The sequence below is a fragment of the Zonotrichia albicollis genome, chromosome 8, assembly GCF_047830755.1.
Source record: "Zonotrichia albicollis isolate bZonAlb1 chromosome 8, bZonAlb1.hap1, whole genome shotgun sequence".
NCBI lineage: Eukaryota > Metazoa > Chordata > Aves > Passeriformes > Passerellidae > Zonotrichia > Zonotrichia albicollis.
Window position 1 is genome coordinate 845,944 of NC_133826.1, and position 23,550 is coordinate 869,493.

Below are 23,550 nucleotides of genomic sequence, written 5' to 3' on the forward strand. Positions count from 1 at the left end.
GCACTTCAAAATTTGCTAAATATACACAGGATGTGCCACCCTGCTCGCTGGGAGCCTCTGCAGCTGGGGTTTGTCACTCCTGGGGCACCTTGGATGGGGAAGTCTGTGGGGCTGTGGCAGGAGGCTGCCAGGAGAACGGGTTTGGTGCCTAAAACAAGGAGGTTTTAGAGTGTTAGCTGGCAAGGAGAAGGGTTTGGTTCCTAAAACAAGGAGCTTTAGGTCAGGCTGCTGTAAGGAGAAGGAGTTTGGTGGCTAAAACCAGGAGTTTTAGGTCAGACTGTGGCAAGGAGGAAAGGCTTGGTGGAAAAAAACAGGAGTTTTTAGGTGGTTAGCTAACAAGGAGGAAGGGTTTAGTGGCTAAAACCAGGATTTTTAGGTCAGGCTGCCACAGGGAGAAATGGTTTGGTGGCTAAAACCAGGATTTTTAGGTTGTTAGCTGGCAAGGAGGAAGGGTTTGGTGGATAAAACCAGGAGTTTTTAGGTGGTTAGCTGACAAGGAGGAAGGGTTTAGTGCCTAAACCCAGGATTTTTAGGTCATTAGCTGGCAAGGAGAAGGGTTTGGTGTCTCACACCAGGATTTTTAGGTCATTATCTGATGTTCCAGAGGGGAATGGTGCCAGCAGGGCCTGCAGAGCTGCAGGAGCCCCCAGGTCCATCAGGGAATGCCAGGGAGGGATGAGCAGCACAGGGTTTGTGAAAAGGGATGTGGGGAGGACCAGTGCAAAGCTTGATAAGGGTTAAGATAAGTGTTCTTAGTGTGGTACTCCTGAATTTGAATCTTAATTATGAATTCTGAGTGTCCTTTAAATGAAAGAAAACCATAGGCAATGGTTAAACACCATAAAACACTGCAGAGGTTGGAAAATGGCTTCTCTGATTTCTCCTCTCTGTTTTTTCTCCCTCTCTGTGTTTTCTCCTCTCTGTCTGGTCCTGTCCTGTGACATTGGTGGGGTTTTTGCAGAGGAAAGTTTGGGATGTGCTGGTGCTCACAGTTGTAATTATTTGTCAAGGGCAGCCAGCATCTCAGCAATGTGCTGCTCTGTGTTTCGTGGGCTGCAATGGAAATAAATAAATGGGGCTGAGAGCTCAAATGAGTGCCTGCACAGTGGGCAGCAGCACTTCAAATGCTTGGGAGCACGAGGAGGCTGGAACGTGTTCCAGCAGCATATTGAACAATGGGAACCTCATCTGGAGCCTCGCAGCCAATTCTGTTTGCCTCCCCTCAGCTCTAATTAAGATTGACAAGGTTATCCAGAGCAGGAGAACAAATATTACAGGAATTGGAGATGTGTTGACACACGACTAAAGAACTACATCAAATTAAATTTCCAGACAGGAAATATGAGCACAATTAAGACAAGGCTACTGGAGGAAATGTGGGGAATATTCGTGAACGATTTCTCGGGCTTTGAGCTCTTGGGCTGATTTTTGTGCCATTTTCACAGAATTCTGGAATGGTTTGGGTTGGAATGGACCTCAAAGCCACCCAGTGCCACCCCTGCCATGGCAGGGACCCCTCCCACTGTCCCAGGTGCTCCAGCCCCAGTGTCCAGCCTGGCCTTGGGCACTGCAGGGATGCAGGGGCAGCCACAGCAAATCTGGGAATTCTATTCCAGTCCCTCCCCACCCTCCCAGGGAACAATTCCCAATATTCCATCCAGCTCTGCCCCTGGCAATGGGATCCATCCCCCCTTGTCCCCTGTGAACAGCCTCTTCCCATCTGTTCTGAAGCACCTTCAGGTCCTGGAAAGCCACAGCTGGCTCTCCCCAAAGCTTCTCTTCTCCAGTTGTTGGAGGAAGGCCTTTGACACTTATTCTTGCATAAAAGTAAAATACCAGGACTGGCACCGGGCGCCCAGATTTGCTGTGGCTGCCCCTGCATCCCTGGCAGTGCCCAAGGCCAGGCTGGACACTGGGGCTGGAGCACCTGGGACAGTGGGAGGTGTCCCTGCCATGAGAATGGGATGAGCTTTAGGTCCTTTTCAACACAAACTATTCCATAATTTAATCCAAAATAAAAGTTTGCAGCTATTTGATGTAAATGTGAATTTTCATGTGTGTTTTGTTCGATGTAAATATGAATTTGTTGTGTGTTTTCCAGTGTGGTTTCAGTGCATGGTTCCCAGCTGTTAACACACTCAGCGTCCTACCACACCTCACACAGAGATTATCAATAATCAGTGATCAATACAGTTTATAAAAGTCTGTTCTGAAGGGAAATTGCTGCATTTCAAAGGATGTGATTCTATCTTCCCCTCTCTTCTCCAAGTAAAATGAACAGCCAACTTACTTTGAACATGAATAAGGAGACAGGGTACGCTTTCTTCAAAGGGAAAGCATAAAGAGAAAAGAGAAAAGAGAATTCCCACTGGTTGCTGCTATTAAAAAGCTGTTTATAGGTGAAGTGCTCAAGGAAAGGGCTCCAGAGCAGCCCCCTGGTGCACGGGGTTGTGCAAATGTTGGCAGTGCCCGAGGCAGGGCAGGAAGGGGAACGGCCTGGGAAGGGACTCCGGGCACCAAGGGCTTTCCCAGGAGTGACAAAACCTGTGACACACAGACAGAGGCACTTTGGGCAGGCAGAGAGGGGTTTGGTGACCACTGATTGCTTAGTGTGTGAGTACTCAATGTTTAGGTGCTCAGTGTTTGTGTGCTCAATGTTTGTGTGCTCAATATTTGTGTGCTCAATGTTTGTTTGTGTGCTCAATGTTTGTGTGCTCGATGTTTGTTTGCTCAATATTTGTTTAAGTGCTCAAGGATTGTTTACGTGCTCAAGGATTTTTTATGTGCTCAATATTTAGGTGTTCAGTGTTTAGGTGCTCAGTATTTGTGTGCTCAATATTTGTTTGTGTGCTCAATGATTGTTTAGGTGCTCAAGGATTTTTTATGTGTTCAGTGTTTAGGTGCTCAACTTTTGTGTGCCTAATGTTGAGGTGCTCAGGGTTTGTTGAAGGGCTCAATAATTGTTTAGGTGCTCCAGGATTATTTAAGTGCTCAATATTTAGGTGCTCAATGTTTGTTTAGGTGCTCTGTGTTTAAGTGCTGAATGTTTGGGTGCTCTGTGTTTTTTTAAGTGCTCAATGACCGTTTAGATGCTCAATGTTTAGGTGCTTATTGATTGTTTAAGTGCTGAATGTTTGTTTAGGTGCTCATTGATAGTTTAAGTGGTCAATGATTGTTTAAGGGGACAATGATTGTTTAAGTGCTTAATGTTTAAATGCTCCATACGTAAGTGCCCAGTGTTTGTATAGGTGCTCACTGTTTGGGTGTTCAACATTGTTTGAGTGCTCAGTGTTTGTTTAAGTGCTCAGTATTTTTTAGGTGCTCAATAATTTTTTAGGTGCTCAGAGTTTAAGTGCTCAGTGTCAGTTTGGGTGATCAATGATTGTTCAGGTGCTCAATAATTGTTTAAGCCTCAGTGTTTCAGTGTTCAGTGTTTGTTTGGGCGCTCAGTGTTTGTTTGGGCGCTCAGTGTTGGGTGTTCAATGATTGTTCAAGTGCTCCATGTTTGCTTAGGTGCTCAAGGATTTTTTAAGTGCTCAATGTTTGTTTAAGTGCTCAGTGTTTGTTTGGGTGTTCAGTGTTTAAGTGCCCAGTGTTAGTTTGGGTGTTCAGTGATTGTTTAAGTGCTCAATAATTGTTTAGGTGCTCAATGTTCAAGTGCTTAGTGTTTGTTTGGGTGTTTCAGAATTGTTTAAGAGGCCAGTGTTTGTTTGGGTGGTCAGTCAGGACTGTTCCTTTAGAAAGGCAATTGGTGAAGGTTTCTTTGGGTAGCCCAGGAATGTTTGTTTGTGTTGTGCAATCAGTTTGTTTGGGTAGCCCAGGAATGTCTGTTTGGTTTGTGCAATCGGTGTTTGTTTGTTTGGGTTGTGGGCGGAATGTTGCTTGGGGAAGGTCGCTCCTCCTTCCCTGAGTGCAGCCCCCAAACCCCTGTGCTGGCATTGCCATTTGTCTCAGGCGGCACTGGGGTGTTTAATATCAGTCAGAGGGAACTGAAACTCCTCGTTTGGGTCCCCTCTCCTCGAAAGGCTGGGCCGGGTCACTCTCGAGGGGTTTGAGGGGCTCAGGGCAGGGCTGGGGCACAGAGGCAGCCGTGGCTGAGCCCTGGCCCTGCCTGGTGGGCAGGGAGAGCCAGTGAGCTGCTCCCCATCCATCCCTGGGACCCCTCCCCAGCCATCCCCAGGACCCTTCTCCATCCATCCCCGGACCCCTCCCCATCCATCCCTGGGACCTTTCTCCATCCATTCCCAGGATCTCTCTCCATCCATTCCCAGGACCCCCCCCCATCTATTCCCAGGACCCTTTCCCATCCATTCCCAGGACCCCTCCCCATCCATGCCCAGGACCTTTCCCCATCCATCCCTGGGCCCCCTCCCCACCCAGCCCAGGACCCCTCCCCAGTGCTGCCCTGCTGGGCTGGTCCAGGGGGGCTCCTTCTCCCCTTGCCACCAAGATGTGCCCCCCAGGAGCTGCTCAATAGTGTTGTTATTAATGCATTAGTCTGGAGCAGGCAGCTGGGAGGTTCATCCAAAAATCTGACTGTTGCTGGCAAACACAGCCCCAGCCATCTGTGCCAAGGCCCTGTGTTTACATCATCCATCCACAACCAGTTCCTGCTCTTGTAAATCAAGAGATCATTGTGATTTTCCTGAAAGATTCATTGTGGTGAGAGACAGCAGCACAATTAAATTTGCCTTCTTTTATTATTTATCACTAATATTCCAACCAGTGGCATATCAACAAAGTAAATGTTCCCGGAGATAAGCCCAGATGAAATCATGGATCAGCCCTGGTGGAAGGGAGACAAATGGAGTCATTCAGTCATCAGTTTGGGCAGGAATTCTGTTTCATGGGAGCCTTTGCTGTTTGGAAATTTTGTTTTCATTCCGCCGGGGGCTGGAGATCGCTTCTGAAATATTCTGGCAGAAATGGAATTGCACAAGTGGCAGCAGCACTGTGTGACATAGATTGTTATCTAGTGTGGGGAATGTGCTGTGCCTGCCAGAGAGCAGGGATGTGCCCTGGATCACCTGCCTGTGGAGCAGGAGCTGCTCCTGCCCTGCTGGGGCTGATTTCCATGGGCTGGAGGGGCAGCACGGGGGTCTCACAGGGGTCTCATATTGCTGGGGAGAGGCTGCTGCCTGCACAGGGAGGTGGGCTTGGTAAACACCAACACCTCACGCAGCTCCAGACCTCTCATTCTGCCCCTGCCCTGAACCTCTCCCTACTCCTGGGGGTGTGTGATGGTGTTTACAGGGTTTTTTGAATGAGGGAAGAGATGAGGATCTGACTCCATGTTTCAGAAGGCTGATTTATTGTTTTATCATATATATTACATTAAAACTATGCTAAAAGAATAGAAGAAAATGTTCTCATCAGAAGGCTGGTTAAGAATAAAAAAGAATGATAACAAAGGTTTGTGGCTTGGACAGAGAGTCCGAGCCAGCTGACTGTGATTGGCCATTAATTAGAAACAACCACATGAGACCAATCACAGATGCACCTGTTGCATTCCACAGCAGCAGATAACCATTGTTTGCATTTTGTTCCTGAGGCCTCCCAGCTTCCCAGGAGGAGAAATCCTAAGGAAAGGATTTTCCATAAAAGATGTGTGTGACAGGGGTGATTTCGGCTGGAGGGGCAGCAGAGGGGTCCCAGCACATCTGACACAGCAGCACCTGGGCCCCCTGAATGGAGGTGTTTGGGTGGGACTGGCACTCCTCTGGGCTGTTCTCAGCCAGCTTTGGAGGTTTCTGCACCAGGAGCTGCTTGGTCAGACGTGTGGTACCTCAGGGGCTGGATATTTATTTATAAACCTGCTGTCTCTGCTATAAAAAGCTTTGCAATAGCCCAATAATAAATGCATTCATCACCACATCTGCCGTAATCACTGCAGCTCCTGAGCTGCTATTTGGCTCTCATTAGCTGCAACTCCCATTCACCTATAATTTTGGAGAACACACAATTATGTGTTATCACTCCTTCAAGTGATTACTACACTGGATGTTTTTAAGATAATGGCGTGGAACACGCCGTGATGAATTGCAGCTCTCCAGGTAGCTTTGTTTCTGTCATTAACTCTATTATTTTATTGAAACCAGCCTGGAGGAGCTGTGGGGCAGGGCTGCCATCACCTGCTCAGGGAAGGGCCCCAGGTCAAGGCTGATCCGATAAAGGACACAACCCAGCACACAATTATCTCCCTGCTGCCTGTCCTCCCCACTCTCACTGCAGATATTATTATGAGGAGACTGAAAACCCAACCTGTTTGCTAAAACCCCTCAGCAACACGCTGGGATATTGGAAATTTGGCAAGTAACAGGAAATGTTTTCTCATTCTCCTGACCTTTGCCTTGCTTTGGTCTCTGAGCTCATTCTTGCTCTTTTTTTTCCTTTAATTTGGTTTCAGTGTTGTGTGGTAAAAGAATCAAAAAAAAACCCCTCTGAATTTGGTGGTCCTATAAAATAAACACAGTCAACTCCCAAAATTACCATGACTCCTTTCCCTGAGGAAAAGTGCAAAACCAAAAGGCAAAGCCAGGTCATGAATTGTTTCCTTACCTCTCTGCATTGGTAATGTCTTCTTTGTAATTTCTGAAAGTCAGTATTTCTGTATCATAAATCCCCAGGAATTAATAAATATCAAATGCAGCAGCCAGACCCTTTTTAATATTGCAAATAATGTGATGAATTTGGGAGTTACTCTCTGAAGCTGGAACCAGGGCTCTCACACCAACAGCAGTGTGGGATATTATTTCTGAGCCTTCAAACAGAAAATAATGTGGGCTCCCATGAAGGAAGTGATTAATGACTGAAAATTCCGAGCTTTACACTGCAGTGTTTTGTCCATTTTAGTATGAAAATACATCTGTGAAAGGGAGAGGGGGGGAAATAATTTTGTATCATTAAAACCAAATGGATTTATTGCAGTTGTGGCAGCAGCGTTTTCTCCGTCCTTGCCATGGGGAAAAATCCAATTCCTGGTGGCAGGAGGGAAACTTCCACTAAGGGCATGGCTGGGGTGCTGAGCCAGGAACCCCTGGGAATGTGGGAACCCCAGGAAAATGGGATTTCTCCCATTGGATGGACAGGCAGGTGCTGAGGGTGGAACCACAAAGATTAAAGGGCACGCGGCATCGGCTGTAGAGAAAATTGCACTCCAAATCCTGCAGAGGAACAAACACTTTTGCTCTTAATTACTAATATTGGGCCGGTTCTCTGTTGGGAGAGGTTCAGATGAAGGGGTTAATCCCGGGTTATCTGCAGACAGATTTCCTGCTGGGGCATCCCAAGGCAGATGGGATTATGAGCCAGCCCCGCAGCTGGAGATGCCCAGTGTCCCAATGTTGGTGTCCCCTGTCCCACCCACGGGAATCTGAGTCCCCTGGCCAGTGAGCAACCCCTGGGGGCTCTGGGAGCAGTGCTGCAGGGGCAGGAAGGGTTAATGATGCTGTAATTACTCAGGAGCAGAATTACGGGCTTGGAGCTACAGCCAAAGTGAGAAAGTGAATTCTGAACGCAAAAGCAAAAGGATCAATAACGTAAATAAATTTAAACTGAAAGGAGGCAGGGTTAGACTGGAGATTAGGGACAAATCCTTCCCTGGCAAGGTGGGCAGCCCTGGCACAGGTGCCCAGAGCAGCCCCTGGATCCCTGGCAGTGCCCAAGGCCAGGCTGGACGGTGGGAGTGTCCCTGCCATGCCAGGGTGGGAATGGATGGGATTTATTTGAGGTCCATTCCAACACAAACCATTGCAGAAATCTGAGATTTTTCTCCTCCCAAGCACTGCCCAACACCTTCCAGCTGCAGCCCAGGGAAGGTTCCAGGCCCCTTGGATACAGGATGTCTCCCATCCCTGGGGTTTCTGGAGCAGGACCAGGCTGGGGAGCATTCCAGGCAGTTCCAGGCAGTTCCAGGCAGTTCCAGACAATTCCAAGCGGTTCCAGGCAGTTCCAGGCAATTCCAGACAGTTCCAGACAATCCCAAGCAGTTCCAGGCAGTTCCAGGCAATTCCAGGCCGTTCCAGACCATTCCTGTCCTTCAGGGCAGCCAGGTGGGATCCCAGCCCATGGATGCTCCTGGAGCAGGGCCCCTGTGCAGTTTTAATTAAGCAAGTGCAAGAGCTGTTTTTTACCAAGATTAATGGATCTCTGTTTTAATTACGGTGGAATAATAGACTAGAGAGCTGGGAAAGTGGGAGGCATTAAAAAAAAGAGGATTAAAAACTTGAGGGAAACTGGGTGAGACTATATTTTTCCGTACTTACAAATTACAGAAGATCATCCCCATTAATAATGATTGGAAAAATAATAAAGTGCCCTCAGCCGTGTATGACAGTTAACATTAAAATCTATTTTTTTTATGCTTGTTGTGTGGGGAATTTCTGATTACAATCATCAGTTAAAAAAGAAACTGTGCTTCTTTCCAATCTTCCAAATTTAAATATAAAAGAATTCTCTACTGAGTTCAGCTATGGTTTCATCAATACTTTTCCAAGCCATGGCAAGGTAAAAAGAGCAAAAGTCGCTTTTATTTAGTGGCTGTTATGCTTACTGTAGTTGTGCTGCAGCGTTATCATTAATTGCTAAAAATAATTGGTTCTATGCATAGATTTTGAAAATTACATTGCAGGAAATGCTGCTGGGACGTACAGGGAGTTTAATAGGAACAGAATTCAGGGAAAGGGAGGAAAAGGAAAAGAGAGGAAAGGCAAAAGCCAGGGAAGGCCTCTGATATTTGCAGTTTTTACTGTTGCTCATCCTTTTAATGAATGATTTCCCAGAGATTGCTATAGAAAAGGTTTTATTGTTATTATTTTTGTTAAAGCTCCTCGTGCTCTGCTGGAATCCCTGCCCTGCCCTGGGCAGGAGAAGCAGAGTGGGACACAAACTGTATGGGGAAAAACTGCTCCTCCTTAGGAAATTGTAAAGGTTTGGGATGAAAGGAAAAGGAAAAGGAAAAGGAAAAGGAAAAGGAAAAGGAAAAGGAAAAGGAAAAGGTTCCCTTAAACAGTAAAAACCCCTGGATTTCCCCTGTTTCTGCTCCCCTGCAGAAATGCACCTTAGGCTGTGCTGTTCAGAGCTCAGTGGGAGGAGGTGAGCTCTGTGTCCTGCAGGAGAGCTCTGGGCAGTGACTGGGACTCCAGGCCTGCCAGGGGATTTACAAACAGCCAGGGATTAAATCTGTTAGCTTGGAAAACATTTCTCAGATGAATCATCTGATTGCTGCTTCTGTGGGGTAAATATGCACTTTATCCATCACATCCCACTTGGGTGCTGGGGAAGCACAGGATATTGGCTGCTGCTGAAAAATGTCACCGACATCTTTTATGAAAAATCCTTTCCTTAAATTAAGAACAGAATGATAACAAAGGTTTGTGGCTCAGCTCTCTGTCTGAGCCAGCTGACTGTGATTGGCCATTAATTAGAAACAACCCCATGAGCCCAATCCCAGATGCACCTGTTGCATCCCACAGCAGCAGATAATCATTATCTGCATTTTGTTCCTGAGGCCTCCCAGCTTGTGAGGAGGAAAAATCCTAAGGAAAGGATTTTCCATAGAAGATGTCTGTGACACCAGCCTGAGATCCTGGAGGTCTTTTGCAGCCCCAGTAATTCTGTGAATTCTTTTCTGATTTTTCTTCTTTCCTGCCGAGCCACACAGAGGGCAGGGAGTTGGTGGAGTGGTGGAGCTGGGTTTTTGTGCTGGGAGATGAGGAGGAGGAGGCTGCTTTTCTCTCCTTGGGGAAGAATTCACAGCACTGAGGCTTCCCTCCAAGGTTTGGACGTGCGAGTGTGAATAAACAGTGGGAGAGTGAAATTAATGGAGTGGTAAATGCACACTGAACCACAGGCTATCTGCAAAAATGTTGATTTGTAATTCCTGGATTCCCAGGGTGGTTTGGGGTGGGAAGGACCCTAAATCTGCTGCCACTGCAGCCCAGCCCTGGGCAGGGACAGCTCCCTGCTCATCTGTGCTGGATGGACTGCATCCAGCTGCTGCAGAAAGCCGCTGGGAAAGGAACACGTGCTAGAAAAACCTCCGTGAATTGGGGCTTTCTCTGCCTCTCCCACCCTGCTGTTCATTAGAATCGAGTTCAAAACGTTCTCAGGACTTTGAAAGAGGCTCCTTGCCTTCCCTGGATGGGACCAGACCCTGCACAGCTCCTCCTGCAGGGACGCCAACCTCAAAGTGCCACTTCCCGGTGACATCCCAATTCTCTGCTCTATAAATGGGGATATTTTATCTCTCAGAACCCTTTCAGATTTAATGTTGAGATCATTAATTAAATGAATAGTTATTCTCTTGCTTTGTTTCTGAACCATTTCAGCCTGATGTTTCCAGTTCCTTATTCCTGAATGGAATGTCATTTTCCACTTAAACAATACTGCCAGATGCTTAAGGCACCAAATCACCATTTTCTGCCTCCAGTTTCTATGGTTGTGCTATTTTAATGTTTCATCAAAGGGATGAGCTCTATTGCATTCCCTTCTTCTTTTGGATTTCCTTCATGTAGAAAGCTCTTTATGAAATAAAAATGTTCCATTAGTCTGTTGCACTTTGTATTATCCTCCTTCCCACCTTCCTCCAGCTTTTAAAACTGTTTCAAAGCCTTAAATTCCAAGGTGGGCATGGGTGGGGGGTGAGTCTAAAATTTGCCTAATTCGTTCTCCACGTTTCCTGAAGAATTGTTAACTTGTGGAGGGAAATGCAGATTTCCTGGTGCCACAGCATCACTTCCCGATGGCTGCTGGCTCTGCAGCTGCCTGCTCCGAGCCCTGAGACCATGCAGCTTTTCCTGGGCCCTTATTCCATCAGCTGCTCTGCCTTTTCCCACGTGCTGGCTCTGGGAAATGGAGCACAGTGCTGTTGGGCCAGGCCTAGACATCCTCCAGCCCCAAGGCAGGCTCAGGCTCCTCAACGGCTCGTGGAATAAAGCTGCTCCTAACTCTCCTCCCTGTCCTGAGACCCCTCATTGCAGCCCCCGAGGGACAGGAGCTCCTGGGATGGGATGGGAAAATGGGGTGGAATAACGGGATGGGATAATGGGATGGGGTAATGGGATGGGGTAATGGGATGGGGTAATGGGATGGGATAATGGGATCGGCTGACAAGTCCCTTCCCACCCAAACCACTGAGGGGTTCTGGGGTTCTGTGACCCCTCTGAAAAGAAGCTGTTTTGGGTCCTCTGGTGTCCAGATCATTTTTTCTGGAGAAGTCTCTTGGTTCCTGAGCTCAGCAGCACAAGGGGCTCTGCCTCAGGAACAGGGCAGGAATTTTCTGTGCAGCACACAGTGCTGCTGACCCTCAGGGCTGAGGCTGCAGGACAAAGGGCTGGAATAATAACTGAGGCTTTCCTCCCAGTGCGCCAGCAGCAGAGCAGGGCAGGCAGATACACCTGTGGCTCCTGTGCCTGTAGGCTGGGCTGTGGGGTTTAGGCTGGCTCTGAGCTAACAGAGATCCCTGGTGTGGGGTTTATCCTCTGATAAACCCCAGCTGTGCTCAGCCCCAGCGCAGCAGCGAGCGGCACCGGGCAGCTCCCCCAGCCCCGTGCTCAGGGTTTCCCTTCTCCCCAGGTGCTACCTGGAAGATGGAGCCTCCAAGGGGGCCTGGCTGAACCGCTCCAGCATCATCTTTGCGGGCGGCGACAAGTGGTCAGTGGATCCGCGCGTGTCCATCGCCACGGCCAACCGCCGCGAGTACAGCCTGCAGATCCAGGACGTGGACGTGACCGACGACGGCCCCTACACCTGCTCTGTGCAGACCCAGCACACGCCCAGGACCATGCAGGTGCACCTCACCGTGCAAGGTAGGCCGGCGCTGCCCTGGCGTTACAGTTTTTTTGGGTTTTTTGTTGGTTTTTTTGGGTTTAGTTGAGTTTTATTTTCAGAAGGTTAATTAATTGATTTATTATACTATATTATTCTATATTATATTACACTATATTATATTACATTATATACACTATATTATATTACACATTACATCTAAACTGAATCTGCCAAGCACTCAGCTCTGCACTCCACTGCAGAGAATCTGGTGACTGTCACCCACAGTCCCAACACACACACACACATCTGACCCTGATAGGCCAAGGAAATAAAATACCATCACTTTGGGTAAACAATCTCCATATTGCATTATACTTTTGCCAAACACAGGCACAGCCTTTCCTTTCTCTGAGGTTCAGAGAAGGTGAATCCCAGAAATATTCTTGGGAAGAATTGTGCCTTGCTTTTCTCTGTGAAGAGAAATGTGGTGACATGGCATGGCAAACTGCAACCCCTTCAGAGTCCCCCTTCCCTTCCCTTCCCTTCCCTTCCCTTCCCTTCCCTTCCCTTCCCTTCCCTTCCCTTCCCTTCCCTTCCCTTCCCTTCCCTTCCCTTCCCTTCCCTTCCCTTCCCTTCCCTTCCCTTCCCTTCCCTTCCCTTCCCTTCCCTTCCCTTCCCTTCCCTTCCCTTCCCTTCCCTTCCCTTCCCTTCCCTTCCCTTCCCTTCTTTTTGTCAGTTTTCACATGGATTTAATATTTATTGTATTGTTCCAGGGTGAACAATTCTTGGTTTTGATTGTCTTCCTAATAATTAATGCCCCCATGCAAGGGCTAAAAAAACAAGTTGGAAATTAATTGCGTGTATAAAATACATCAACAGGAGCTTAAAATTAATTAGGCTAACTACAAGCATATAGAGAAATAATAACTCAATAGTTAAAAATATGCATAATTATTAAGCAATTGCATTTATATCTTCAGAAATGCAAAGTATAACCTAAGGCTTTAACTTATTAGTCTTTGGTGCAATCATCATTAACATTTTCTTTTGCATTTTTATGAGTAATAAAGCAATGAATACAGAGGAGAAGAACTGAGCTGGCAATCCCTATTAATCCATATGGCACATGGAAATCCCTTAGAAATAACGGGGTGAGCCACCTCTCACACCAATTGTCTTTAGTCACGGGAATCCTGCAGGAATCCTGTGGGAATGTTGGGCTGGAGCTCTGAGCTCAGTGTGTGTGCTTTATTAAAATATCATGGGGTCATTTTTGTGGTGCTGGTGAGAGGCCTCAGGACCCTCAGGCTCGGTTTGGGGCACGTGCAGGGACACAGGGACAGGGACAGAGGAGAGGGAACAGCTCAGGCTGGGCCAGGGCTGCTCAGGGCGGGCACAGCAGGAATTTCCCCATGGAAAGGGGGTCAGGAACTGCCCAGGGAGGGTTGGGGTGCCCATCCCTGCAGGTGGCACCTGGAGGTGGCACTGAGTGCTCTGGGTGGGGACAGGGTGGGGATCAGTGCTTGGGAAGGGCTGCACCCCTCAGTGCCAGGGACTCCCTGACACCCACTTGTGATCCCAGTGGGACCCCGAGATCACTGCTGGGAGGGACTGGGACGGCCCCTTCTGCTCCAGAGGGCTAAATCCTGGGAGCACACAGGGATTTATCCTGGGATCACACAGGGAGTTATCCTGGGAGCACACAGGGAGTTATCCCGGGATCACACAGGGATTTATCCCGGGAGCACACAGGGATTTATCCTGGGATAACACAGGGAGTTATCCCAGGATCACACAGGAGTTATCCCGGGATCACACAGGAGTTATCCCGGGATCACACAGGGAGTTATCCCAGGATCACACAGGGAGTTATCCTGGGAGCACACAGGGAGTTATCCTGAGATCACACAGAAATTTATCCTGGGATCACACAGGAGTTATCCTGGGACCACACAGGAGTTATCCCAGGATCACACAGGGATTTATCCTGGGAGCACACAGGAGTTATCCCAGGATCACACAAGAATTTATCCTGGGATCACACAGGGATTTATCCCGGGATCACACAGGGATTTATCCCAGGATCACAAGAATTTATCCCGGGATCACACAGGATTTATCCTGGGATCACACAGGGAGTTATTCTGGGAGCACCTTTTGATTTCTCTGTATGTTCTTCTCTAGCTGGGTATCTGGAGATTAGGAACAGCTATGGGCAGAAATGAGTGAGGACAAAGCAAAACTGCTCCCAAATCTAGTTCCAAAGCCAGCACAGCACCTGAAGGACACCAGCAGGTACAGGCTTGGCCTGTGTTACTCACTGCAGTTACTCCCTTTTGCAGCAGGGAAATTAACTGAGGTTTTTGATAAAAAAGAAAATAGAACTTGTGTCTTCAGCCCACATTTACATCTGTGAAGGAAAAAACACATGAATGAGGAGACAATCCAGTTAACTTAATTTCAGTGACCTTATTAAAAAGAAGTGAGAATTCTGATATAATTAATTGGAAGTTTAGATGGTAGCAGTCTGTAATCAGCTCAATCTCCCTCAGTGCCAGATGCTGGATCTGCAAAGCCATGAGCTGCAGACAATTTTAAAATCAGATGTTTGTCACAGCGAGGTAAAAACCCAAATTTCCCCTCGTCACACTCTGCTGCTCACAGAGAATTTTCCTCCAAAAGGTTTTGCTTTCTGCCAATTCCACCCTTTTCCACATTTATTCCACAGATTTCCACAAATTCCACATTTATTCTGCCAGAGTCGGAATTGCCTCCTGCGAGCTGCTTTCCCTCAGTGTGCAAAGGGCTGCAGCCACCCTGGGCAGGGTCCCTGAGACATTTGGGGCTGGGGGACAGCCACAGTGTCCCTGTCCCTTGGAGGGTGACAGACAGGGGTGGCAGATACAGGGATGACAGATACAGAGGTGACAGATACAGAGGTGACAGATGCTCCTGCACTGGGGACAGGGGGTTTGGGACAGCAGGGACAGAGAACAGGGCTCAGAGGGACCCCAGCCCCAAGCAGGGACACAGGGACACAGAGCAGGGCTCAGAGGGACCCCAGCCCCAGCCCAGCTCCATGCTGCCCTCCCAGCTCCTCCTCAGCCTGCAGGAATGTGCTCCCGACACGGGAGCTGTAAATAATTCAGTTATCCTTGGAAATGCCTTTTACAGATTCAGTCAGGAACCACAACCTCGGGTTTTTATTTAAACATGTATAATGTTCCCAAAGTAATACTCTAGGCCCTTTTTCTGTTTAATAAACCCCCTTAATGTCCCCTAAATATTAATGTATTGATTTAGTCTTTGCAATGTTTGCAAAGTCTAATTTGTTTCCTCAGCCGGGCCAAGAGGGACTTGCATTTGAAGCTAACGAGATAAATCTTCCCCAAATTTATTTAAAGTGGGACAAAATAAATATGCAAAAGACTTTAAAATCATCTAACAACCACTTCCCAGCTAAAACTGACAATCCATTACTCTTTTAAATTGCCAGCACTCGAGCAGTGTGTCAGTTCCCTTTATAAAATTAACTTGCTGGTGCCAGCTGCTGTTATCATCCTGTCCCTGCTCAGCATGGGGAGAAAAAGACTTGGAAAAATATTTATGGGGAGGGGAGGCAGCCACTGGAGCTTGCTGTGTGATGGAGACCCCAAAGGGTCCCTGTCCCTGTCCTTGTCCCTGTCCCTGTCCCACCAGCAGCACCCTGGACTTGCATTGCTGCTCCCACTCGCTTTAGGGTGCCAGCAGTGGCTGATCCCAGAGCTCTCTGCAGGATTTGTGCTCCACATCTGACACTGGCAGGGGGCTATTTACAGACCTGACACTCACAGGGGTCTGTGTACAGATCACAAACAGGACAGGACTGCTGGGAATGTGCCTTGAGCTGTTTGATTTTCCAGCATCACTCTCATTCCATGGCTATGACAATGGGAAGATGCCAGCAGCTCACATCCCAGGCAGCAGGCACAGAACTCAACGTCACAACTCACTTTATAAGCTTCTTGACCAATCACACAGAGCAAAAGCGCACTGACAGTATTTGTATCTGTATAGTATATATTCTATATTGACAGTAGTTCTATCCAATCACCATAAGCACATGTGCTTTTGGTTAAAAAATGCTTGCTTATTTCAAATAAAATACCTACTTGTGAGCCTTAAAACACAATGCACAGAGCTCCATTATAAAGTGTGACAGTGTTCACAGGGGTCTTAGGAGGAGGGAAGAGATGAGGATCTGACTCCATGGTTCAGAAGGCTGATTTATTATTTTATGATATTACATTAAATATTACATTAAAACTATACTAAAAGAATAGAAGAAAGGATTTCATCAGAAGGCTGGCTAAGCTAAGAATAGAATCAGAAAGAATGATAACAAAGGTTTGTGGCTTGGACTCTATGTCCGAGCCAGCTGACTGTGATTGGCCATTAATTAGAAACAACCACATGAGCCCAATCACAGCTGCACCTGTTGCATCCCACAGCAGCAGATAACCATTGTTTGCATTTTGCTCCTGAGGCCTCCCAGCTTCTCAGGAGGAACAATCCTAAGGAAAGGATTTTCCATAAAATGTCTGCAACAGCAGACTCCTGGCGCCTACAGCCCGTGCTGCTGCTCCTCTCCCAGCACAGGGATGTGCAGGGAGTTTGTCTGTTCCTGCCTTTAAACTCCTGTCAGCCTGAGAGATGGGATTGCTCCCCTGAGCAGCACAGGAGCCCTGATTGATGCTGCTGGTGCCAGCTGTGCCTCAGCAAAGGCTGCTGCAGGATTTGTTCTGGGGAGCTGGTGCTGTGGGATGGTTCTGCACGTTTACAGAGAGGGCTGTTTAGGAGGTCTGTGCTCTTAGTGGCACTAAATAGGCTGAAAGCTAATAGTAGGTGTCACCTGAAGTGACATCTGGTGTGGAGCTCCCTCCCAGAGCTGGCTGGGTATGGCCAGGCTGGAGTGCCCCACTCTGCTGAGCAGCTCATTCACAAACCACAAACAGCAGAGGGGCAGGGAGCTCCCTGGGAAATGCAGAGGAAAGAGCAGAAATGCACAGACCTGAAGCACTTTAACAACCTGGGACTGAGCCAGGGAAAGTGTATTTCTGGGCTCAGAGGCTGTGCTGGAAAACAGGAAGCAGTGTCCTGGAAAGGTTCTGGGAGTGCACAGCAGCCTCAGGCCAGCCCCTCAGGATTTACCTGCTGGGAAAGAAGGGCTCAGGACAGAGCTGTGCATTGCAAAGGTCATTTCTGGAACTGGAAACAACAGCAGTGCATCTTCCCTCTAAACCTCACCTCAAGTGTGAGGATGCCATTGTTCCGTTGGGATTTACTCCATGGCACATCTTGGATTCATGAGCTGGGAATTTGGAGAAGAGAAACGTTCAGTGCTCTGAGCTGGGTTTGTGCCTCTGGAGAAGCACCAGGGGTGGGATGGCTCCAGCTCAGCAGCCTCTCCTCACACTCCACACACAAGGAGCATTTCCTCGTGTTCTGCATCACTCCTTATTCCCAAACCCCCACAGATCCATTTCCATTCCGTAGCCTCGGAGAGGGTGAAGGGAGGAGGATGACAATATCTGATATTTGCAAGCAGCCAACTCCACCAGTTGGAAGGAGCAGAACCAAATGCCTGTCTTTAAAAAGAATGTATGGAGCTAATTTAGGAAAACTTCTGGAGACGACTGAAAAAACAACTGAGAAGTAAAGTGGCAGATTCATCCTGTAGGATTGAATTGTGAGGAATTTGACAGGCAGCTTTAGGGGATTGGGATTGAATGTTTCCTGCCTGGAAAATCTACATTTGAAGGAGTGGATCTTTGATTGTACAGCTTTCCAGGAGGTGTGAAGAAAACTTCAGTTGTCCATCTAAAGATTCCAGGGCAGCAAATCCCATGGTTCCCTTCCCTGGCAGGGGTGCAGGGACACAGAAGGGGACAGGGAACAGGGGACAGGACAGAGGGAAAGGGCCGCAGGCTGGGCCAGGGGAGGTTGGAGTTGGTGTCCAGGTTGGAACAGACGGGTGTCTGGTAAGGAAGGCAGGAGCTTCCCTCAAAATGGACAACGTAAACCCCCTCCCTCCAAATTGTTATAATTTTTAAATTAAGGAGCTCTCAGGCAAATATATAGGAGCAGGAATAACTGCTCCTTATTAGGGAAAAAATAAAAATAAAATGAAAATGCAGCAATACAAAACAAACCTGCCAGAGTGAGAGCAGGAGCTGCCCCCTGTGTGTCAGGGTGGTGGCACAGCCCCATCCCATGGGGGTGGCACAGCCCCATCCCATGGGGGCTCAGCCCTCCTGGATGGGCCTGGGCTCCCTCTGGGAATGCAGGCAGCAGAAAGCTGCTCCTCTGGGAACGCAGGGAAAGGCTGTTTCTGTTGTCCCAAACCTCAGATTGTATCCAGGTAGGAATGTTTGGCTCCTCCCCTGGGCGGAGCATCTCCCCATGGTATGATGGAATTTGATCAGCCATGCAGGGACACTCACTGGCCATTAACAGCAGATAATTAATAATTAATGGCCCATGGGCAGCAGAGATCTCCTGGAGGGAGGGTTGGCTATGGGAGAGATAAAGAAAAAACTGTCCCATGAACAGAGATAACTGCCCCACCTCTGACAGATGGGTATGGAACACACACCCCAGCCACATCCTGCATTTCCAGCCTCAGAAGTTGGAAATCAGGAGGAGTTCTGCCTGGAAGGGCTGTCCAGCCTGGCACAGCTGTTTTGCGGAGAAAAGAAGAAACCTCACAACTTGTAAAAGTTGTAAAGCCCGGTATGCTTTATTACGACGCGCGCCGGACGCAAGACTCCCCAAAACGGCATGCGTACCCCTGAAGATTTCAGACCACCTTTTATCCCCCTTCCAAATGCATATGCATACAGTTTCACAATAAGTTCATACATATTCATCTTGCATGACACTTAGCACTAATTCTTCTTTATCAGAGGAATTCCTAGGTCGGGGGCAGATTGACCTCGTGGTTTTTCTGTTTTTCTTTCTCTGTCTCCTTGCTGTCTCTGGAACGCGGCCTCTCCTTCAGCTTTAGCTCCATAGACCCTTCACCTCTCCCAGACACTTCACCTAGTTCAGGATGGATCCTTACTCTGTCTCGCAGCTGCCCAGGGCAGGACTGAGTCCCCAAGCCAGGAGGGGTTTTAAAACTGTGTACATGTGGCACTTGGGGATGTGGTTGGGGTGGCCTTGGCAGTGCTGGGGGAATGGTTGGACTCCATGGTGTGGGAGGGCTTTTCCAGCCTGAAGGACTCTGTGATTCCCTGATTTCCTCTGCCTTTTGCTGGGTGCCTGACACTGATGTTGTTTCCTTTGATCCCAGCCCTGTAACATTCCGTGCTGGTTTCTGCGAGCAGACCTTGCAGGGAGATGTTCTGAGGAGTTTCCTCACAGGAGCCTCACAATGCAAACCCTGAGACTGAAATTACTGGGGCTCCATTTCCTGCACGGTGTCATTTGTGAGGCAGGAACGAGGATAATAAATAGCACGAGATCTTTAGCTCCAGACGAGGAAACGACAGCAAAATCAAACCACACGGCATTGATTCGTAATACAATCCCATAATATGACTCCAACTCCTATTATACCCACTTATCACAGGTCTTTTATCCCAGCTATTCAGATAAAAGCTCGGGAATTTGTGCAGGCAGCACAGCACAGCCCCATGAGTGAATTTTGAATGCTATGCTCAAGGAGATGCACGCACAGAATCTCTTCTTCCCTTCTTTTACTGTAGGTTTTGGCATCTTTTTTTTTCTTCTTTTTTTTTTTTTCTTTTTTTTTTTTTTTTCCACCTGATGTTTTGAGCATTTCTCCCTTCAGGTTAATATGTTCATTTATAAGGAAAGGATTAAACAGAAATCTCACGAGAGAGACGTGAACTTGAATGTGAGTGTGCAGATTTGAATGGATAAAGAGGCACTTGAGGAGCTGGATAAAACCAGAGCGTTCCTAAGCCTCTGATTCCAAACCTGCCTCAAGGCCAGCAGTGCTGAAGACATTACAGGGAGCAGAATAAACAGCTAAAAATTGCTTACTTATAAAAAGCTTTGTAATACCAAAGGCTCAAGTAGAGAATTGTAAGTGAGTTATTCTGTTGACCCCCGTGGATTACTTGTTTTGTTGTCTCTAGGATTCAGAAATGTTCTTATTTTATTTAGACTGAAATTTTAATCATCCCCACTTTGCATTTAAAATATGATATTATTTCCCCTTCTATCATCTGTAAGAGAAAATGGGGAAATTTCTTTAATAGTTGGCAGATTAGCTTTGTTATGTAAAACAGATCCTGGCAAAAGGAATTATAATTAACACAAGCGTTCCATTACACAGTGAAAGGGTTGGTTTAAAGTCTTTCTGTTCCAAACACTTCAAAGCAGAGGCTTTGTTTTGTGCTCCCACTGAATTGGATGTAGTTAGCACGCCCAAATATTTTGCCCATAAATATTCCCAAATCGCTGGATGTGATAACAGCAATCTCTGAGTGAACTCTCCTCAGCCCAGGTTTGGGGTTTGAGAGCTATGGCAAATCATTTCCTTCACAACCCTGCTCAGCACAGGTACCCAGAGCCCTTTAGGAACAAGGAATCATTCCTTGCTCAAAGCTTCCATTGATTTACGGAAACAAGCTCACTCACAGGGTGGGCAACAACCTCCAGCACACATCCTGACAGCCCTGAGATCCTGTGGAAATCATTATCTGTGTGCTGTGTGGTTTCCACTTCCTCACAGATGTGCTTTCATTGCCTTTATTATTGGGGGGGATTTTTGGGAACAATGTGATTGTGACATCCCTTTTCTGGCAGGGTGGGGAGGGCTGGGATGGAATTCCCAGAGCAGCTGTGGCTGCCCCTGGATCCCTGAAGTGCCCAGGCCAGGCTGGACACCCTGGGACAGTGGGAGGGGTCCCTGCCATGGCAGGGTGGCTCTGGGTGGGTTTTGGGGTCCCTCACACCCAATCCCGTGTGGATCCCGTGGTTCTGGGTGCCCAGGCAGGGGTGAGTGCAGCAGGCTGGGGCTGCTTTGGCTCACTCAGGGCTGTCCTGTGGCTCCCTCCTCATGGATCACACACAGTAATTCCCCATGGAGCTCCTGTACAGGGGGGACAGAGCACAAAGTGCAGTTTGAGCAGTTCCACTGGGGCTCCTGACATTGTGTCCCAGGAGAGTCCTGGCCCCAGCACTGCCTGTGCTGAGTGGCTTTTAACTTCCAGTTACCGTGAACTGATTGAGATTTTATTTATTCATTTATTCATTTCTGGCTGCTGAGGCTGTGATGTCCCAGCACAGAGAATTGAGATTTTTATTTATTTATTTATTTATTCATTCATTCATTTATTAATTTCTGGGTGCCCAGGCCATGGTGCCCCAGAACGGAGAATAGGTATTTTATTTATTTATTTATTCATTTATTTATTCATTTACTAATTTCTGTGTGGTGCGTGATGCCTCAGCACAGAGAATAGAGATTTTTATTTATTTATTCATTCATTCATTGACTAATTTCTGGGTGCCAAGACTGTGATGCCCCAGCACAGAGAATTGAGATTTTATTTATTTATTCATTTATTGATTTGTGGGTGTCGAGGCCGTGGTGCCCCGGCACAGAGAACTGAGATTTTATTTATTTATTTATTTATTCATTCATTCATTCATTGATTAATTTCTGGCTGCCCAGGCCGTGGTGCCCTGGCGCAGAGAATTGAGATTTTATTTATTTGTTTGTTTGTTTGTTTATTCATTTATTAATTTGTGGTGCCCCAGCACAGAGATTTTATTTGTTCATTTATTTATTTATTTATTTATTCATTTATTCGTTTCTGGATGCCCAGGCCATGGTGCCATGGCACAGAGAATAGAGAACTATTTATTTATTTATTTATTTATTTATTTATTTATTTATTTATTTATTTATTTATTTATTTATTTATTTATTTATTTCTGGGTGCCCCCTGGCACAGAGAAACCCCTGCTGTTGGTCTCCCCTCCAATGGACAGAGCTGCTCTGCAGGACCAGGGCAGGGGCATTACCTGGGCACCAAGCCCCTGATTAAGCAGGGTCATTAACTGGGCACCGAGCCCCTAATTAGGCAGGGTCATTAGCTGGGCTCTGAGCCTCTAGTTAAGCAGGGTTGGAGTGCTCAGCCCTGGCTGCCAGTGATCCTCCTGCAGATTTGATTTATCCCTTGTTAGTGGAGTCCCCAGTCCCCAGGGTAATTTATACCCGGTAATTTATACCTGGTAATTTATACCCAATAATTCATACCCGGTAATTTATACCCTGTAATTCATACCCAGTGATTTATACCTGGTGATTTATACCCGGTGGTTTATACCCGTTATAATTTATACCCGGTGGTTTATACCGGGTAATTCACAGGGGCAGGATCTGTGCCCATTTTCACTCACCTGGACTTGTGCCAGCAGGGCCATCCCGGGTGCCCGTGGGGCTGGGTCTGCCATTCCAGGCTGGATAATCTCTGATAATCAGGGCATGGTTTTCTCCTGGTTAGTCCAGCACACCCTGTGAGGGAGCTGCTGTTCTCTCTGTGCCTCCCTTGTGCCATCACCGGCGGGCTGGCCACTAAAATCCCAATTTACCGGGATTTAACGGCACAATGCCCTGCAAAGTGCCGCAGAGCCATCCCATCAGCATCTCAGGGAAAGGCTCAGAGCCGTCCCATCAGCATCTCGGGGCTGGCTGAGTCCCTCTGGGGAAGAACTGGAACACAACCCGTTTTCCTGCAGAGAAATGAGGGCAGAACTCTGTGCCCTGTCTCTGGCCAGGCATCCCAAACTGCTGGGCAGGCAGCAGTGCTATGGCAATTCACTGCTAACTGTCTGTAGAATATGAATATTAATAACGCCATTAATCCCCATTAATCCCAGCAGTTCCCATGCCACTGCAGTGTCAGGAAGATTAAATCACACCACTCCCCACGCGTTTCCGTGGGATGGGGGCAGCTCTGCGGCAGCTCAAGAGGAGGAATTAATAATGTGGAAAGCAATTCCAGGTTTCAGTGTTAGATAATCATTACTAATTTCTAGGCTTTGTGGTGAGAACAAAAATAAATACTGAATAAATTTGTATCCGCTGACTTAATCCAGGGAAGAAGCCTGTCCTCCCTTGGACTGAGTGGAGGAGTGGAAACTTGCTCAGGATATATGTTAAAGACATCTTTTATGAAAAATGGGTTTTTTTGGGATTTTTCCTCTTGAGAAGCTGGGAGGCCTCAGGAACAAAATGCAAACAATGGTTATCTGCTGCTGTGGAATGCAACAGGTGCATCTGTGATTGGTCTCATGTGGTTGTTTCTAATTAATGGCCAATCACAGTCAGCTGGCAGAGAGGCCAAGACACAAACCTTTGTTATCATTCTTTCCTATTCTATTCTTAGCCAGCCTTCTGATGAAATCCTTTCTTCTATTCTTTTAGTATAGTTTTAATGTAATATATATAATAAAATAATAAATTAGCCATCTGAAACATGGAGTCAGATCCTCGTCTGTTCCCTCACCCAAGAACCCCTTTGAACACGGTCACAGATATATTTGTGTTCAGTTCAAGCACAGAGCCATCCTCTCATAAACCATCCTAGGGACAATGGGCTGAGTGAGCTTCTACTCCAAACCAATCCCAAAGTGCCACCATCACAGCAGGAGATGAAGGCCAAGAAGAAGAAGAAGGAGAAAGGCTGGACATGCTCAGATCCCTCCATCTTGCCCCCTGAACCCCCATTTAAAAAACCCAAAAAATTTTTTTTTCCACTT

At 47.4% G+C, this 23,550-nt stretch overlaps 1 protein-coding gene across 6 annotated transcripts in view; it reads left to right on the top strand.

Annotated features, from left to right (window-relative positions):
- Window positions 1-23,550, top strand: part of NEGR1 (neuronal growth regulator 1) — a 167,773-nt gene that overhangs the window by 51,638 nt on the left and 92,585 nt on the right. For all 6 annotated transcript variants that reach the window (XR_012581229.1, XR_012581228.1, XR_012581230.1 and 3 more), the window contains exon 2: window positions 11,575-11,807. Coding sequence is in view for 3 of the 6 variants with exons in the window: in XM_074545553.1 (XP_074401654.1) it covers window positions 11,575-11,807 (233 nt within the window). In the remaining 3 variants the exon portion in view is untranslated. The remainder of the gene's footprint in view (window positions 1-11,574; window positions 11,808-23,550) is intronic.